General features: G+C 35.4%; 1 protein-coding gene across 1 annotated transcript in view; it reads left to right on the top strand.

The window, feature by feature from the left end:
* The window catches only part of CDH19 (cadherin 19), a 39,645-nt gene extending 20,589 nt beyond the window's left edge, over window positions 1-19,056 (top strand). The window contains exons 8-11 of the mRNA XM_008925597.2: window positions 3,226-3,347; window positions 11,436-11,553; window positions 13,583-13,834; window positions 17,663-19,056. Coding sequence (XP_008923845.2) covers window positions 3,226-3,347; window positions 11,436-11,553; window positions 13,583-13,834; window positions 17,663-18,153 — 983 coding nt within the window. The 3' untranslated portion in view covers window positions 18,154-19,056. The remainder of the gene's footprint in view (window positions 1-3,225; window positions 3,348-11,435; window positions 11,554-13,582; window positions 13,835-17,662) is intronic.
* Window positions 19,057-20,336: the final 1,280 nt, after the last annotated feature.

Below are 20,336 nucleotides of genomic sequence, written 5' to 3'. Positions count from 1 at the left end.
TGAGCCTCCACTTCTCCAGTCTAAAGAACTCCAGCTCCCTCTGCCGCTTCTCATAACACTTGTGCTCCAACCCCCTTACTGGCTCCATTGCCTTTCTCTGGACACACTCCAGCAGCCCAATGACCTTTTTGAAGTGAGGGGCCCAGAACTGAACACAGTACTTGAGGTGCAGCCTCACCAGTGCCAAGCACATGGGGGCAACCCCTGCCCTAGTTCTGCTGGCCACACTCTTTCTGATACTGGCCAGGATGCCACTGACCTTCTTGGCCACGTGGGCACACTGCTGGCTCCTGTTCAGCCAGCTGTGTACCAGCACCCCCAGGTCCTTTTCCTCTGGGCAGCTATCCAGCCACTCTTCCCCCAGCCTGTAGCGCTTTGTGGGGTTGTTGTGATCAAAGTGCAGGACCTGGCACGTGGCCCTGTTGAACCTCATACAATTGGCCTTGACACATCAATACAATCTGTCCACGTCTCTCTGCAGAGCCTTCCTACCCTTAAGAGAACAACACTCTCACTCAACTTGATGTGAACTGTAAAGTGAGGGAAGGTGCACATGTTCCCCTCATTCAGATCATAGATAAAGGTATCAAACATGACTGCCCCCAATACGGACTGCTGGGAACACCGCTTGTGACTAGCCATCAGTTGGATTTAACTTCATTCACCACCATTCTCTGCGCCCAGCCATCCAGCATTTTACCCCAGAAAACAGTGCATTTGTCCAACCCTTGAGCCAGATGATTTCTCCATGAGAATGCTCTACCTGCAAATATTCCTTCCGTTGTTTTCAGCTGACGTATTTATAAATATCTTCATTACATAAAAAATTAGTTTTTTCAGCTTAGTCTGCACACAACTTTTGTACCATGATACTAGTATATTACATCTGGCTTTTCCTTTTCTCAGGTAGTAATAGCAATATAATCTTGTGTAAATGCAGTAAAGGCAGGGGAAAAGTACCTTATATTATCAGAGTTTATTTTCCTTTTCATACAGGAATAAGCTGTACTGACATTTCTTTTATATATAAAGTCACAGTAATAAAGTATACTTGTATAACAGAAGCAGTATGTCTCCTGGGAGTACAAAATGCCTAGGAATTAAACCTGTGGTGTAAATAACACTCAGAAAAACAGTAATACCTGGACCAATATGAAAAGCTCAGCCTGAGAAACATATTGGCAGCCATGCCTTAGATATCTATCTAGATATCATTGTCTGAGCAAAATTAGACTTTGCAAGTATGTGTTTGGACACTAGTGGATAGAAGAGCTCTGTCATTCCAAATTAAGTCTTGGGTTTTCTGTGTTGGCTAGGGTTTGGTGTCAGTGCTCACTGAAATTTCACTGTCTAGAAGTGGCAAAAATATTTTTAAAACATGTAAATATTGATGAATTTTTCTCCCAAAGCTTCAAAATTTGAAAATACTTAAGAGGAAGAGTAACAGAATTTCTTAAAAGGCCAATCATTGTGGTAGCCATGCTGTTAAGTGATGTAAGAAAGTGCAGCCAGCTCTTCCAGTCACGCCAGCTCAAGGCTCTCCTGCCACTGGACCACTGGAGCCCAGCCCGGTGCCTGGGGACCCAAAGCCTCTGCCCAGGCTCAGGGTTGTGGCTGACACTTTCCTCTTTGTGGGCTCAGCCAGTAGCACATCTGAGCACATCTCAGAAACTCACAATGAGGACACTGACATGGTCAGTCATGCAGATTGACACTGACAACACAGCTAGTGCAGACACACACACACGCACAACGCTCTCCAGATTCACAAGCACACACACACTCATGGATCCCTTCTGTACCTAATTCTGTTTGCCCAACATCCCTTCCTGTATCCTAAGTCCTCTTATCTGCTTCATGGGTCCCCAGCTCACCAGTTAGTGCACAGTTGATACTTGCTGGCAAACCCACAGACCTCACATACTTGTCCCTCATGCACCTCACATTTGCAATTTCCCCCTGAGCATGTCTGCATGGAACCTTCGAGCACCTGTCCTGGACCCAAGGACCTCTGCTCACTGTTCAGTCTAACTTAAAGTTTGCTAGCAAAAACATACATACACTCCATGCACACCAAGCCTGGGGAAGATACAGATATTTTGCCCCTGTCTCCACAGTCACCCCAGTAGCTGGTTTCATAAGACCCCATCTGACTCCAGTATCTGGCACCAGTTTTCACTCGCACACATGTAGGTCTCACCAGTAGCTGGCACTTAGTCCCTGCAGTACACGTACATACGCAATGAGAGTGAGAAAAGATTTGATAAAATGTAAAATGGTAGGACAGGCTGGTGATCAGGTGCAGGACTCAGCCAGACAAATGCACTGATTGGACCTGTTTTGTACACGACCAGCCCCTTTTATACCCCTTTCTGTCTGACTCCTCTTTGTTCCTCCCTGCATGTTCCCCATGGGTCCTTACAGCTCCACTGATTTCCCCATCCTCCCAAGTCTGGGGTCCTTCTGATGTACAGTCTTGTAAGTTACAAAGTCCAAATTGGTCTACCTGGAATTGTTGCCCTGTGGTTTCTCAGTAGCCCATCAATTATCATAAGGTTTGTTTCTTGTCTTTGTCTTCATGTTTACTTTGTCAGGTCTGTGTCTTTGTGTGTTTTGTTTCTGTTTTCCCCTTTTTCTCCATTGGTTTATCAGTTGTCAAGGTCATTGATCTGATAATTTCACAGGAATAAACATTCTCATGCTCTCAGGTGCCGCCAAAATTAGTGTATCTGACCAGGTTTGGACCTCATCATCCCCCCCCTTTATCATTTGTCCCTCAAATTTGTATTCCTGTATGTTCTTGTTTATGGATTCCTCTTTTTCTTATTAACTCCTTTTGCACTGAAAAACGGTCCTTAAGCAGATACCCTTAGAGGACCTGACATTCTTCTTATACATGACCTTACTTATGGCTAGTATAATAAATTGTTCTGTGTGAAAAAAAAACTCATTTAATTTTTCCAGATCCGGTTTTATTTTTTTACATTTAAATTAGTTTCTGATCTGGTAAATGAAATATTAACAAATCCAAAATTTTACATGAAATGTCTTATTTCATGAGTCTTATAATGGTATATTATTATAATAGTATAAAAATGTGTCTGTAGGTCTTTGTGAGTATTTTCTTCTCTGCAGAATACAGGTAAAATTTTCTAATGTTTAGATTACCTTAAAATATGCAGTAGATTATTTATAACTTTTGATTTATTTTTTTTAATCCACTAGGAAATCCTGAAAAAATTTCAGAAGCAAATGTGTATGTCCAAGTTCTTGATGTTAATGAAAATGCACCAGAATTCCCTAAATATTATGAAATATTTGTTTGTGAAAATACCATTTCTGGACAGGTAAGCATGTAGAAATTAGCCATCAGTTTTCTCATTACAATGAAGATTTGGTCTGAGATGTTATTATTCTGTTTAATATTGATTATTTCAGTTCTGTGAGTACAGGCTGCATTTTGTCTATTTCCAAAATTAGTTCTGTTGATATATCTATAGTTTGAAATTTAAATTTTAGAACACTGACGTGTATTTTTCCCCCTTTAAAACAAAATCAGGATACCTTGTTTGTCTCCAAAAACATGTAATAAGAGAAGCACAGACACAAATTTCTGCAAAGAAACATATGGTACAGATTTGTTTCATGTTAATGTCCTAGATGCAAAACCCAGGTCTAGTAATTTCAACAAAAGCACAACATAGTCTGGAAGAACCAGGCTTAGACCAGATTCAAATCAGATTCATTGCATCCTTCAATTAGAAATCATTTATTATGAACTGAATTCACATCCTGTCTAGTTCTGTGAAAGTTTGAAAATGTTTAAAACATGGCCTTTGCAACACCTTCCCCAGCTGGCAGCTTAAGCTATTAAGTAGCATTAAGCATCCTTCCCTGGAGGTTTTTCTGCATTTCGTACTCTTCCACAGGTGAATGTGGTAACATCAGTCAGCTGCCGTAATCCCCAGGCACACAAAAGACAACTATTTTGCTGTCTTTCCATTTTCCTCCTGTAAAAAAAAAAACCAAGGATGTAAAAAGTTGAGGGAGAGGGATTGGTGGGTTTTTTATTTTGGTTTGGGTTTTCTTGTTTCTGTGTTTTTTTGTTGTTTTTTTTTTTAAGAAAAGGTACAAAATAAGCAACAACGACAACAAAAAAGGAACAATAAAAGTTATAGACAGAAAAATCTATATGTTTTCCCACGACTCTGAAGCATTATTTGGACACAAAAAAAAGACCCGTGGGATATCTTTGATGATTCCATTCAAATATTTTGCTGTATTTTGGTTTCTGAATCACAGAGCCTCTCTTTTCACGACAGTTTGGTTTACTTTGACCTTTATTAGTCTGCAATTAAATAAACCTTTTTCTGTTGCTCAAGTAATTTCTTTATAGCCTTTTGCATTTACTTTGTTTGTTCTGCATTTGGTAATTTCCCAGTCTGCTAAGACTACCTCTGGTTCAGAGGTATTTGAAGCAAGCCATTTCTTTTGCTCTTTAGGTAATTTATTGACAGATCAAAGTGCAGGCATTAAATCAACTGCACTTTATGTTCTTTGACTTCAAGACACCATGAATTAAATATGGATATTTGTAATTCATGTTTTGGACTTGCCTACAATATAAAAACCCTGGTGCTTTATTTCTCAAGGTTTTTAATATTCTGTACTTGCTCATTCATAAATAGTATCTGTATGCTAACCTATCAATAGTTACTTTTCAATATCAATTAACTATATACGTTAAGTGTTTTGGGAATCACTGGATAAAATGGCACTGTAAAAAATAGCAGTGGTAACAATAATAATAAACTCTTTGGGCATAGAATAATTCATCTTTGACATTGTAATACATGAATGAGGGATGAACATGTTATTTTTCTCATTTTACATACAGGAAAAATGTTACTTTTATTTTGGGGTTCTTCTTTTTTCATTGCTATAGGCTTTTGAGAAGAACAGGTATCTTTAGCTTAGCCTGTGGAGACTGTGACAGTAATGTTAAATAATTTTCTCATCAACAAATGATCTTAGGAAGAACAACAGGAAATTGCTACTGAAGTGCATAATTATCACAGTCAGAGTTTATGATATTTTAGTCAGTGTTTATGGCTTATACAACATTCTTAGCTCATGTAACTTCTTCAGTGCTATTAATCTTTTTTTTTCTAATTTTTACTCACAAAATAAAGATCCTTTATTTTCACCTGCAAGAGAGCAAAAGGTTCAAAACTGATTTTATAGATGGCCTGGTTGTCCATTGAACAACAAAATTTACATTTCAGAAGAATCATTTTAAGCAGTTGAAGGACTTAATCAGGACATTAAATATCTTTTTATCTTAGCCATATTTCTGCAATCAATTCTAAATAGCTCAGGAATCTGCTTACACGTTGAGTTGAGATCAAAGCTTGTATAGCTACACTATCACATTTCAGTTTCTAAACCAGCCATGTCTATCCATTTAGCTGGAAATAATATGCTGAGAGATGTTCTCAGAGATGTTTTGGATTTCATTTATTTCCCTGATCTGAGCTGAGTTGTGTCTACTTTCAAACATATTTGCATCTCCAAGTTTATAGTGTTTCGGGGAAAGGAAGGAAAGACATGGCAAAGGGAAAGACACTGCCAAAAAAATGAAATGTCTTATTAAATCTAGACTTTATCTTGGTGCCTGTCTGATTTACTGTAAAAGATATGTAGAGTCATGTGGCAATTAAGTTATTTTTACATAGCCTAAGGGTATGCTGGCTTGTGATAAAGAGTATGAAATACATAATGAATAAAACTAATTGTTGTCCTAATCATCCAAACTCAGGCACAGTTAATAGTAGCTTCAGTCTAGAGAAGAGGGGTTGTTTTGACATTTTGGATTTTCTGAAAGACTATAAAAATTCTTTGTCTGCCTTTACTGCTTGAGTGCTGATCTTCAAGTCCCTGTATGGTATTTTTGTAAGAGTTACAGATGTTTGGCTTAACCTCCAAAAATGATTCAAACAAAAAGATTATATTTCAGTCTGTGGGACTATAATCTAAACTTGACAATAAAAATGGATGTAAAGAAGACAGATAGGTGGGTTTTGGCATCATACTAAATCCATTTATCATGTTTATTAGACATTTTGAATGGATTTTCCACTATCTGTTTAATGTTGTAGTTCCGTACTGTTCCATAATACAAAAGTCAGCTGTATACTAACCACAACTGAAGTTTTCTTTTGCACATTGAAAAACCACTTTCATTACACTCCCAATATTAAATACATTATTTTCAAAATGAATTGAACATTAAAATTGAACATTTCAAAATGAATTGAACATTTCAACAGGAATTGAACATGTTAAAATAAATTGAACAACAATTTATTGAACATAAATTGAACATCTATAGGATAAAACAGCCTTCTATCCTATTACAACTATAGCTATTATCAGATCAAATCGAACAACATTAATAAGGCATTCAAACCTATGATTTCTTTTTTATTGGACCTTACAAATTCATAACTGTATGTAAACATGGTAAATGATGACCACAATATGCTCATCAATATTTTTTTATATTTACTATTTATGACTGTGTAGAGTAGCTATAAACCTTTGAACTTCAGAGGAAATATTCTATACAAATAGTCAGTGGACCAAATCTGTCCCAAAGGTAACACTGGAGACATCTCAGCAAGAATGAATCTGACCCTAAAAGCTTAATTCCCAAGGCATTAATAAATTAACTCAGCTGGAAGATGCAGTTTGAAAGTTTGATGTAGACTATAGCAAAAAACTTAAATGTAAGAAACCTGACCTTCCAGAATGTACCTATTTATATGCATGGTAATTTCAACCCTTTTGTGAATGTTGGTCTTTCTTCATATCATGCAGGATACCTACATTCTGAATTAATGCTGTCATCTCTAATGCGTATTTATTCTGGCAATTCTGAGTTCCTGTAATTTGGGGATCATGTATGAAGTGACTTTGATATTGCAGCTTGCTTAGCAATTTTTATTAGATCCAGAGAAATGACTAAGTATGCAGAGCACTTTGAGCTAGAGATGAGAAAAGAACCAAATTTATTTACTCAGTACTTAGCACATAATAAAATAATAATCAGCTACAGTGAAAGTGAAAAGTACTCATTTGATATTACTTCTCTACATAATGAAATGACATAAGAAAAAAGAGGAAATCTTTAAACAACTTCTAGGAGTAAATGATTAATGTTAAAAATGCAGTTTGCTAAAACAGATCCAATCCAATAAATCGTGAGGCAAAATTATTTTTGATAGTAGAGAAATAAAAGTGATAGGTTAGTAAGACAATGTTTACTATTTCAGACTGCATGCTCTCTTCATCATTTACAAAAAGCATCTGAGCAGTGAAGATAGGAAAATAAAAAGTTTAAAAAAATAGCAATGAATGCATCCCTCAGAGTGTAAAAACATGAAGAAGCTGTGAAAGCAACATCTATTGTAGCAGACTCTTACTCTAAGCTGCACCTACAGATGCACCAAATGTAACTTGTGACATTTTGAAACAGTAGGCAAAGTGGCACATGGAAAATTCCTTTTTCTCTTTTGTATGGATCATGATTCAACAACACTATCTCTTAGCAAATGGAACAGCTGGGACAAGTTTATCAGCATATGCAAGCAAACATAAAAAAGCACCTCAGTGTTATGGCATGAACTTTGTAATTGTTAATTCTATGATGGCAAGTACAACATTTTATTTATAGCTGAGCAGAAACCTTTACAGTAGAGCCAGAGAAATCAGATCAATACTGTGCCAATTTGCTTTTCAAAACAGAAGCAGTCAACAGGAGAACATTGGTCTTGAGGTAGAAGGCCTACCTGGAACATGCAGTGTTGACCATAGTAATGAACATTTTAATCTTTTACCTGCACTAAAATCTGATGGTCAGCAAACATTGTTAAGCAATAATAAAAATGTTACTACTTATAAGACCTCTGCCAATTTGAACAAAATCAGGTCTTGACTCCCAAAAAAGAGGTTGTTAGATCTGTTACATAGTGTAAACCACAGCAGAGCTCCTATTGAAGGATGCTGCTGGAAAATAAAACAAAAAAAAATGAAGTAGAGAGAGGTGGCAAATATGTTCCTGCTTACTTCAGTGCCTCAATGGGATTGGTAAGACTAGAGCTAAGTGTAGAAGAATACACAAAGGACTCAAAATTCTACATTCAGAGTACCTAGCACCAAAATTAACAGTACTGATTGTTGTTCAGATGGACAATCTATGCCTTAAGTTGAACTTGGTTGAGAGAAAACCTGTAGAAGCAGTAAGGGCTGTAACAGAGAAGATTTGTCATTTCTTCAGGAAGTCTCTGTAAATTCAATTCAGTGAGACCCCTTGGTGTTGAAGAAATAAATTTTCAATGAATTTTCATCAAGATTATTTGGCAGTGAACTACTTCATAATCCACAATTTTTTCTTTACAAGACAAACAATCTTCTAAAATGGTTTTCTGAAAAATTATTCTGTACAAAATAATGATCGATGGGAGATCAGAGCTCTTACTGATATCTCAGACTCTCTCATGATAATAATTATTAGATGAATGTGCCCACTACTCGATTGGATGAGGAAGTTGAGTACAGCAGGCCACATCTTTTTGTGACCTTAGATCAAAGGAGACTCTGCTGTTCCCAGATGTGATCTTAGTGTGTTTGCAAAGAAATTGTAAATGAGGCACAGCCACCATGAACTTAAATCAGTTTTTCAACAAGAATCAAGTAAATTAATCCCTGTTTTAAAGAAATATCCATTTTAAATTGACTGCTGGATTATTAAAGCTTCTAGATTAATGAGACTTGAAATTAGAAATTTTAAAGCAATTAAATTTCAGCCTAGTCAATACAACTGATATAACCTTGCAGAAGCAACATATCATTCACTATATTTTCTTTGTTTACACATTAAAATGTAAGAGGTTTGTAAGCCTAGACACACAAGCAATAGCTGTAGTTTTTGAGTTCATGATGCCGGTTTCCCCAGTAAAAGGCTACAATTTCCTCTGTTAGGTGTACAAAGATCTAGAAAACTAGGGAAAAAAAGGAGCAGTTTCCTTCTCTCTGAGTGTTTTTTCCTTTGGAGTCAGCAAAATCAGAGTTACCTATTGCTTTCTAAATATTTTATAGACTAATCTGGGTTTTGCTGAATCTTAATGGAAGTGATACAACAAGAAGTAAACAAAAAGGATTTACCCTGTCCTTATGTTCCAGATTTTCCCCTGCTGCTAAGGTGAACCCTTAAAGGCATATGAATACGGCTAGAATAACCATAAGAATCTCAGGTTTGTGTAGAACAAGTCAGCACAGATCAAAGCAAGGGAAGGTGGCTTGTTTTTTTTTTAAGCTAGCCACATACTCCTCAGAATGTAATGGATTAAATCAGATATAGGCCCTATAAATTTATAGGGCCATATACATTCTGTATGTAAAATTTGGAAGTCAATAATGAAATAACAAAACAGTATCTAATTTACAACTGCAATAATTTTATGATTTTCAAACATGATATGTTCCTAAAAATGTACTTTCTAAAAACATTGCTAATACCTGGCTGAATAGAATGAATATTGGAAGTATAAACGTCACACACACTAATTTGGCTTTTTTGTTATGTAGTTAGGTAATTCTAGTCTACCAATTAACTAAACTAAAATCAAACCAAACCAAAATAAAACAAATTAGATGAGGCTAGGATGTCTTTGCAGATTACTCTATTACTCTGCATATTTAGTATACCTTGATAGACCCTGAATTATAAGGACAGATGTAAAACCATACCAAGATTTTTCTCACCTGCGACCATAAACGTGTTGCCAGCAAATTGTCAAGAAAGGCCAGCATGGTCTTTTTTTAGTTTTTTGAGGCATATGGCAGAATATTATAATGAAAATGTTTCAGTCTTCATGGTTTAGACTATATATATACTTTTGCACTCCATTGCTGTTCATATTGAGGACATTCTGGGAACTGTATTTCCTTGTAAAAATGATGCTTGTGGTAACCAAGGTAATGTTAGTGGTCAGTTACTGCTCCTCACTGATTTCTTGACCTGCATGTCTATATCTGTATTTGCATCACCTAAGTGATTTTGTTAGTTCTGAAGAAAGAAAAAAAAATACCTTAATAGTCTTCATCCTTTGTACGCTATGATATCACTGAAGAGTTACTCTTCTCATTAATGGAAATAAAAAAAACAAATCTCAACCATCCTCGCTTGTCCATAGTGTGAAAATATAGATTTAAAATAAATTTCCCATATAAAAAGGGAACAGTGTTAAGAATACAGAGCTTCTGGGGTGTAAGCCACCTTTTGCTCTCTGCTTTGATGGTTACATCAAACTTAGCTTGCTTGAAAAGAAAAAGAATGTGTGCTGAAGTCTTAGATTTTTTACTAAAAAAAAGGTTTAATCAGGAGAGTTTTCAAAGGCACAGATGGAAAGATGCAGTAGTCATTCCCATTGACTTACTGCTTTGCTTTTAGAACCTGCAGGTGCTTTCTGGCTTGAGGAAAGTCGAGGTCTCAAGTCTCTTGTGTACAAATATCTACAAGGCTTGATACGACTGATAAAAGAGAGCAAAATTTCAAATTTTTTCTGAAAATTGGTGGGCTTGCATCAGTTTGCTTTCCTCCTGATCAGTAGGGGTGCTTGCTATTATATGCTGAACATTAAATATTTGCTGATAAAAGTAATAAATATAAGTTCTTTTTAAAAAGAAATATTGCTAATTATGTTAACTGTGTGGTTGCTAATTTACAGACATGAAAGATATTCTTTTGAATGCTGTTATTTTTAGTTTTATCTTGCAATGATTATCTGGTTTGACATATTTCTAAATGTAGAGTATTTTGCTTTCTTGAGAAAAAGCAGTCAAAAATTGCCATAATCAGTTATATTATGCAGAATCAACAATTCAGCACATGAACTTGTCAACAAGTCTCACTTACTGAAGCTTCAGTACATCAATTGAATAGTGTCAATATGTTTGTGGATTGGAAGAAAATGGGTTTTGTATAGCAGGATTTCTTCAAATGTAGAATGATACACTCTTTACCTTGAGGGAAAAAAACCCCAACCCACTACATATATGACTATTTGTTTCATTTATAGAGACTTCACTTTCTCCTGATCATTTGATCTAGAAAATCTCTTACATTTTCTCAATATTTTAATGCCTGCCTGTCTCAAGTAGATGAAAAATTAAAGTAGAGTATTTGCAGAATATAAGTCTCAATAAGCCTATTTGGGTATGTGGTGAATGCTTACATAACAGGCACTCAATATGGATTCACAGATCACATCTTCAGCATCAATAGTTTCGCATGCCTGGTATATCCTTTTATTGTTTTAAAGGACAAGAAAATTCTTCTATTCTTAAACAACTCTGTTCTTCTGTCTTTCCAGCTAATTAAAACCGTAAGTGCAGTGGATCAAGATGATTCAGCAGAAGGCCACCATTTTTCCTTTTCGTTGGCTCCAGAGGCCACAAACAATTCACATTTTACTGTCAAAGACAATCAAGGTAGTGTCATTCATGTAGCTCTTTAAGACCTTCCTAATGGAAGCTGCATGCTTCTAGTGGTCCTCAATTTTGTAAAACTTTTCACTTAAATAGAAATTGTTATTATATGAACTTGTCTTGACAACAATAATAATTTGATACTATCAAAGAGTTTATTTTCCTTCTCAAATGGATAACATAAACAGCAAAAGACAGTTTTATTTCTAGGAAAGAAAAACTATTGAGATGAAAAAATACAGTGGTACTCTTCGAAACTTTTTTCTTAATGTAGAATATGGTGGGCAATTCCAGATTTCTTGTTAAAATTATTTGTCTGAGAAATAATATCACCAGAAAGAAAAGAATGATATTAATAAGTGTTACTTCATCACTTCAACAAAATTATAAAAACAGATAACAAGGAATACATTCTTATTTTTTATAATATACTTTAAGTTACTTTTACCACATGATGACACCACATGATGAAATTTATGTATTTTATTGTTATTCAGAACTAATTTGGTTGAGACTCATATTAAAAGAGTGATATTGAGAAACAGCAAGCAAAAACAGTCTGCAGTGAAAGTATAGGTGAAATATCTGATGGAATTTTAGAGAAGATGACTATTTAGAGTCAGTCTACTAAGACTATAAAAAAGACTTCTTCAGGCTCAGCTAAAGTACACATTGTTCTTATTGACTTTGTTAATTATTTGAATGTTCTGGCTAAGGGAATAAATCAATGGAAATAAGTTTTGGAAAGTTCTGGCTGTTAAACAGCAAACTACTTCTCTCAATCTTCTTCAAAGTTAGTCAATGTAACAACAAGTCTTTCACTTCCCATCTCTATTAACCTCTTACTCAGCCTTTCCCACCTTCGGTCACTACTCAAAACCCAAGCAGACCCTCACACCAGGCAACATATTCAGTTGCTTTTGGTAGCTACTAATGGGGAAAAAAAAAAAAAAAGATGCAATCAGCTCTCAATCTGTCCCTTTCTGTTGCATTCCACAGAAATAGCTGAGTGAATTGTGATAATCCTAAGGAAGAGCAAAAGTGACTACATGTCTGCAGCATTTTATCTCAGAGTTGCTTTCTGAACTATGACAGAAACCTAGAACAACTTAAATGTGAGGGACTCTAACTTCAGTAGACTGTTTGGATAGATGTATTAGACAGGTAATGGTGGAAACATGGTGTTTGGGGGTTTTTTTGTTTTGGTTTGTGGGGGGGGTTTCTGTGTATGCGTATGAACACACAGTAATTCACTCTGCCAGGACAAAAAGTCTGACATGGAAATATTTAATTTTTTTTTTATTTTATTTTCGTTACATATAGATGTAGACAGGGGTATTTTGTTCTGGTACAAGCTATGTTTCATATTTGAATTAATTGATATGCAGCAGGAGCTGAAATTAAGCTGCTTACTGTGTTTTGTACAGAACATATTTCTAAATACTAATAGTTAAATACAAAGCAAAGTCAAAGCCTCTAAAACTTTTTTGCTATTTTAGATAATATGGATCCAGCTAGCTCCAGTTTTTGAGCTAGGAAAAGAATTAAAAGACTACTTTAGTGGACTTTTTTCTCACTTTTGTCTCTTTTACTTGCCACCTGTTTTCACAATGTGCTGCTAGACATGCTTGTTTAACCCCTTTGATTGGTAAACTGTCTATATTTTATCTGTTAACTGCTGACTTAGCATCAGCTGGTTACATGAAACCATTTTCAGAACCAATTAATTAATCTGAGCAGGCATCAGATACTGAAAATAGTGCAAATTTCTTTAGCTCCCAACATTAAAAACAGAGCTCCTAGGACAAATTTTATTATTGCCCATGGAATGTACATGTCAAAAATAAATGCAATTTATTCGTGATTGACAAAATGCTCACCAAATATCAGTGCCCAGTTTTACATTTTTAAGTTTCTTAATATGTATCTTTGCACAGTACTATTGGTTTTAAATAGGTCAGATTCCACTGGAATAATTATTGTTGTTGTTAGAAAACATAAATGCATGTCATCATCATAATTTATCTTCTAGATAACACAGCCGGAATTTTCACAAGCAAAAGTGGCTTCAGGAGGCAAGAGCAGTTTTTTTTCTACTTGCCAATCTTAATTCAGGATAATGGGACGCCACGGCTGACAAGCACAAATACTCTCACTGTCACTGTCTGCAACTGTGACACTGAAGTAAACACCTTCTATTGTCGATACGGAGCTTTCTTGCATTCCTTGGGTCTCAGCACAGAAGCTTTAGTTGCTGTTTTGGCTTGTATACTAATACTCCTAGGTAAGTACAAATAAGAGAAATTACTTTGTTTCCTTTTACAGAGGGGTTAGTTAAGTGACAAAAGCAGACCGTTGACTGAAAGACTGTAAGCACTGGGCCATTGGGAAAAATTGAAATAAGGCAAATGTTTAATGTCTTTTCTGTTTTCTTAACTATAATTTCTCCCTTCCCCTCTCCATTTTTCAGTAAAATTTGAATTCTAGCACTATTTCCTAAAATTTAGGTGTAGTTGAGTCATGGACATTCTTACCCCTGAAGCATTCCAATAGTAAAGATTTCAGAGCCTAAAGTCTGTACGGAGCCCCAATAAAGCTGAAGACAGCATTACACAAAAAAATTGGCTAGTGTAAGGATATATTAAGAGGAGCAGCACTGCACTCATTCTGCCTTAGGAATGATAAATGAAGAGCTGAGATCAATAATAAAGAATAAAAGAAAAAGAGCATGACGTTATCAGAAAGCAAACCCAGGCACAGAGAGTTTCTCTATCAATTAATAAGGTTACATCTCCAGACAACATTTTCTCCAGATGCTGGACAGCTGTTTTTCCTATCAGGAGACATTGACTTAACCTCCATTACATTTGGGAGCTTGTGAATAAGTTTGGATAGATGTATTGTACAGGTAATGGCAGAAACATGGTTGTTTTTTGGTTTCATTTGGTTTGGTTTCCTATGTATAGGTATGCACATACGCAGTAATTCGTTCTACCATGACAAAAAAGTCTGACGTAAATAGTTATATAGAGTTGTGCTAGAACCTCTGCAAAAGGTCCTCACAGCTGGTAAATGATGCTCAAAACCAGACCGACAACCTGTTCCTGCACTGAATGAGGCTATGGCTGCTGCAAGACATATCAGAGTGACAGCACTCAGGCAAAGACCCGCTTCACCTGATGAAGCTCACACCTGTCACTTCAACAGTGCATTTGTCTTTTTGAGCAAAAGGATATTCCTGCAGCGTTCCATGAGTGATTTGATGACACTGACACGTTATAACAGCAAGCACGGTGCACTAATCTTTCGCTAAAGGTTAAATATCCGTCCTGAAACTCTGAACCTGTTTGAGTAACTGAGGGTAAGGTGTAGTAGATTTTGAGACTAGGAAATAAGAGGTAGAGACAGGTAGGTTTTTTTTCCAAGGCAAAACGATTAACCTTAGATCTTGGTCAGTAATAGTGGTCATGGACATCAATACCAAATTCAAGCTAATGTGAATAAACCAACACAGGAAGACTTTAAGTCTCTGTTACCTGTGTAATATGCATATGCATATGCCATATAACAGTATGTTTCATAAAAGACCATATCAAAAAATACCACAAAACAATCGATGGGTTACAAGCTTATAAATTGTGCAAACCAAGCATAAATTGATTTTCAATAATATTCTAAAAAAAAAAATTTATTAGAATCAAAAAAGAAAACTGCAGCATAATATCTAGCTACACAAATGTAATGTCCAGAAAGAAAGAAGCAATAATAACAGAAATAACATTGCCTTAAGAAACAAAAACATTCAGTAAAAATTATTCTCTCATTGTGTTTGTTAATGAGAGTAAATATAATATCAATATTTTATTTTTTTATATCACTGAAAGAAATACACACAACTATACAGTAAAAACTTTTTTTTACATATAAAGTATGTCTAAGTAAAGAAGGTTTTTTCTATGTTCATTAAGTAATCTGACCTCTACTAGTCTATAAATAACAGCATGCAATATATTTATCATCATTAACTGCAACAAAGCTGAGGCCTGAAAATGAAGGCTTGCAGCTCTATACTGATGTGTTTTGATCTGCTATAGTAGCAACAGAAGACAGAAAAGACAAGTTAAATAAAGTTAATGGAATTAATTCTGCATTCTGTCAACAAGGTTATTGCTTATTTTCCTTAACATATGGAATAGAAACCAACTCTAATAATTTCCCGTTGTACCTTTCACCTCCTGACTGAATATCTTGGGGAAAAACCATTGAAATTTCTCCTGAAATAGAAGCCCATAATTTAGTCCACACACTAAAATGAGTTGTCAAGAAGCAACACACGTACTTGTTAGCTATAACTCAGCACCTTCGTATGGCTTTGAACTCTCAAGATCTGGTGACACACAGGAAACTACAGAAGCAAAACAGCCTACCAAAAAATACATTTGGTTTTATTTATCCATATTTAGGCATTGAATAGATAGGGGAAGGGTGAAAACAATGGAAGGGAACCTCATAACTTTTATGTCTAAATGGGAGTACTCTCAACTAGACACCAGCCATTTCTTGACTCTGTAACAAAGTCCAGGGATGCACTAGTTCCCCTACATCCATCTCCTAGTTTCCAACAGAGAACACAGGAACAGGCTTGCTTGCTCTTCCAGAGTTACCTTATTTAAATCTCAGGTTAGATCTGCCTTAGGCCTTTCAGTCAGTTTAAGTTTACAAGCAGGTCATTTCAAGTTTTATTTGGTTGTTGCAGGATATCTGAACTTTGTGTTATCCACTTAAGGGACTAAGAATCAGGCAAACTGTATCATTGCATTATCCAGGCCATCAGTGGAATTGTTCATCAGAGGTTTCTTGATTGCTTGAGAGAGGTCTTCTATTCAAGTGGAATAAGCACATGGTGCCTATGTATATCACAAAATCAAAGCAGGGATATAGATAAATATATTAGGCCAAAAGAAGAACAAATTACCACCCTCTTTACAGACACAAATATTTTAAATTAATTAAATATTTGAATTTATGTTTGTGATTAATTAAAATGAAATAATAAGATGTTCTATTCATTATAGGTTTGCCACTTATCTCTGAAAAACAATTTTCCCTTATGATGTGTACCATTAGAAGAGTTCACCATGCAAATGGTTTGGAAAGTTAAAGCCATCTAGGTTTTGTAATTATATCACAACAATCATGTTTGCAGTGCTTTCAAATTTGGTGTTGGTATCTCCCAACCAAATGAAATAGTTTACTGGAAATAGGTAGAAATAAAGTACTACTTCAGTTTCATCCTATTCTTAAGTAAAATCCTGTAATTGTTGGCAGTTGTATCATTTCATGTCCTGAGGAAAAAATACAGTCCACAAACTACTTACTTATTAAATAGAACTTCAACTGCTTTCAGTTAAAAACTAAAATCATTAATCTCTTGAAAGTCATAGACTAATTCAAAGGGATCATTCATTTAAAAATCAAATTAGATAGGATTAAAAATAATACTTTAAAATAAAATTTAAGAAACTTTCACATATGAAAGAAATGAGATCATCTCATTCATAGACCTTGACAATAAAATGATACAATTTAGTGAGAGTCTGCAAATCAGCATAACAGAAATAGTTAGACTGCATTCTGCATAGTCTGTGAAACTGAATGATTCAACTAGATGAGGAGGATATCTTACTCACTGTTTCATTTTTCATTTGATCTTCCCAGGGCTTTGATCAGAGAGACAGTGAGAGATTAAGAATTTAAATTCTGAATATGAAATGGATATATTACGTAATAAAAAAGCATTTTCAAAAAACATAACCAGTGTTTCCATCAGTTCCAAACTTGCATCTATGAAAAGAACTGCTCCATTTCATTCAACTATTTTATAAGACCCTTTGTAACCATTTTCCCAACACACCCATTGCTCATCTCAAAACCATAAAATCCATAAAAATTACAGCTCTATAAATTTACTAAGGGAGCTTCGCTTTACAACAGAACTGATATTAAGAAAAGTTACCATTTAAGTCTTTACAAGCATATTCAAATTCTCTGGTTCTCTTTATCTATTTAATTTTTCCTTTTACTCTTCTCTTCTTTTTTTTTTTTTGGTCAGTGTTCTTTTTGGCAATTGTAACCATAAGGCAGCAGAAAAAGAAGTCTCCCTTTTCAGAGAAGATGGAAGAATTCAGAGAGAACATTGTCAGCTATGATGATGAAGGAGGTGGTGAGGAGGACACAGAAGCCTTTGATATTTCAGCATTGAGGACACGGACTGTCATGCGAACACACAAACCTCGTAGGAAGGTCACATCCGAAATCCACAGCCTCTACAGACAGTCTCTGCAGGTTGGCCCTGACAGCGCAATCTTCAGGCAATTCATTTCAGAAAAGCTTGAAGAAGCAAATACAGATCCTACTGTTCCTCCATATGACTCACTTCAGACCTATGCATTTGAGGGGACTGGATCCTTGGCAGGATCCCTCAGCTCGTTAGGTTCAAACATGTCAGATGCCGATCAGAGTTATGACTACCTTGCAGACTGGGGACCTCACTTTAAACAGCTCGCAGGCATGTACACCTCCCATAGAAGTGTGGGGGATTAGGTACCCTTTGGTTGGTTCTTTTATTTTCCTAAATCTCAGCAACAAAAAACTGCTGCGGATTTTTAAAAAGGAGATCATTGCCCATTTAAGCATGACAAATAAGAGCCAAAGGGTTTTAGTACAGAAAGTCTTGGATGTAGAAATCTCTTGAAAAAACACACCAGGTGTGTCATGACGTGAGGAGATGGAGCCTGCTGTTTGAAAACCTTGTGGTTATTTAAGTGCTTGAATGCAAACTGTGCTGCTTTGGATATCTAGGTCTTCTTCTGCATACTGAAAACTTGGGTCTTGCATGTACAAAAGGAGGAATAGAAGCCATAAATGGATGCTGCAAACATTCTATCATCCATAAGCTTTAAACTGTTTCCAAAGTTGACAGACTTTTGCTGTTGCAGTTGAATACATTCATTAACCAAAGTTAAACATGCATATTTGTATAATGCTTCATTATAGAAATATACTTGTGTGAAAAGGTAGACCCTAGATATTCTAATACAGTTTTCAGAAGTGCTCACAGAGTCATCTATTTATTGTTCTTAAGATGATAAAACTAAAACAAACGTCTTTTCCTATCAGTGTAAAAATAAAGACCTATTACAACATCAGCAAGTATTTGCTGCCATTTTAGATTTTAATGAAACTGTTGGAAGATGTGTAAACCAATACTTAATTCAGTAAATAAGATAGAAAAAAGAATCAATATTTAACTTAAATACTGCGATCGACCACATATTATATATTACTGTACTTAGAACAAAATGCTGTCCAAATAGAGGCATTTTTCCTTTTATTAAGAGTTTAAAGGATGAACTGATTTACCAGCACAGATTTATTTTTTTATTATGGAATATAAAATTAGCTGCAGTAGTCAGTTTTATTATAACAATATTAAGAATCTTTAAAATGCTAAACTGATGGTTATAAAATTTTATGTATGACATTAGATAATAAGATAATAAAAGTGCTTTAATGTTAATCCACTTTGAAAATGATCCTGAATTATTCTGCGAGTCCCAAGTAAGATTTCAAAATTAAATTCCCACTGTGTTTTTTCCAAACATTCCATAATGAATATAAAGCTGCCACAGAATATATCTTTACTCTTATTTTTACCACTACCCAGCAGCAATTTTGGAACTGAGGTCATCAAAAGTTTTCAAAATGGTCTGTCTAGAGAAAGCAACCCATCTGTTTTTTATTTACCTCTCATTCATCAGGTACTCATTTTACAGAAATTACGTCATGTAATCAACTGATTCAATCAGCTAAAGGCTGGCATCAGGATAAAGAAAATTATGCAACATATTTCTTTCTGCTTTCCGTTTTTTGTTGTTTTTAAGTAAGATTTTAGGTAAGTTCAACTGAATTACAGAGAGCCATGAAAGTTTATACAAGGAAAAAACAAATGAACAAACCTCAAACAAACAAACAAACAAAGGTGTGCAACATACAAGCTCTGTAATGTTTCCTACAGTTGCTCATCACTGAAGAAAACCAAGGCATGTAGGCTAAATGGAAAGGTGCCACTGCAGTTTAAATTCCTGGTAGATAAAAATAAAACATGTGGAGGAGTTTGAAAATCAGGAGAGATTTCCAGTGTGAGGTCTGGTAAGGACAGAAACATTATTCATTATATTCACAGCTAGAAAAATATGGAATGGGGAGCGGGGGGTAGAGTGGCCATCCAACCAGGTGCAGATGAAGCAGCACCTGCTTCATAAAAAAAAATGGTTCTTTCCAGTCTCATGCTGGGATGCCAATATGGATAAACAGCTACAAAACAGCTTTAAAAGCTTCACAAGTAAAAATACTGTATTAATGGCTCTAACCTTTTACTCCAATGGCCCTCAAACAGATGTGGCAAAATAACTTTTATTTAAGATTGTACATATTAGTAATTTGCTCCATGAGGAGGAATAGAGAGAGAGAGAACAACTATACATGCACTGGTTGTTGGAAATAGTGAAAACTACAGTTTTAGGATTAGGTCTATAGATTTATGTGTGTTATACTATAAACAAATCCTCATTCCACAGATGGTCCCAGTGGAATTAAGAGAATTCCTCATGCTTTCAGGTTGTATTTAGTATACAAAGGATAACAGTGTCTGATCCTTTCTCAATCCAGAGATTTTGTCCATTTGTGTGGGGAAATAGCCTCGAAGACTTAACCATATTTGCCTT

Source organism: Manacus vitellinus, unplaced genomic scaffold, assembly GCF_001715985.3.
Source record: "Manacus vitellinus isolate BGI_N305 unplaced genomic scaffold, ASM171598v3 scaffold_1_pilon, whole genome shotgun sequence".
NCBI lineage: Eukaryota > Metazoa > Chordata > Aves > Passeriformes > Pipridae > Manacus > Manacus vitellinus.
The sequence above is the reverse complement of the archived record's forward strand: the minus strand, read 5'-3'. Positions and strand labels throughout refer to the sequence as shown.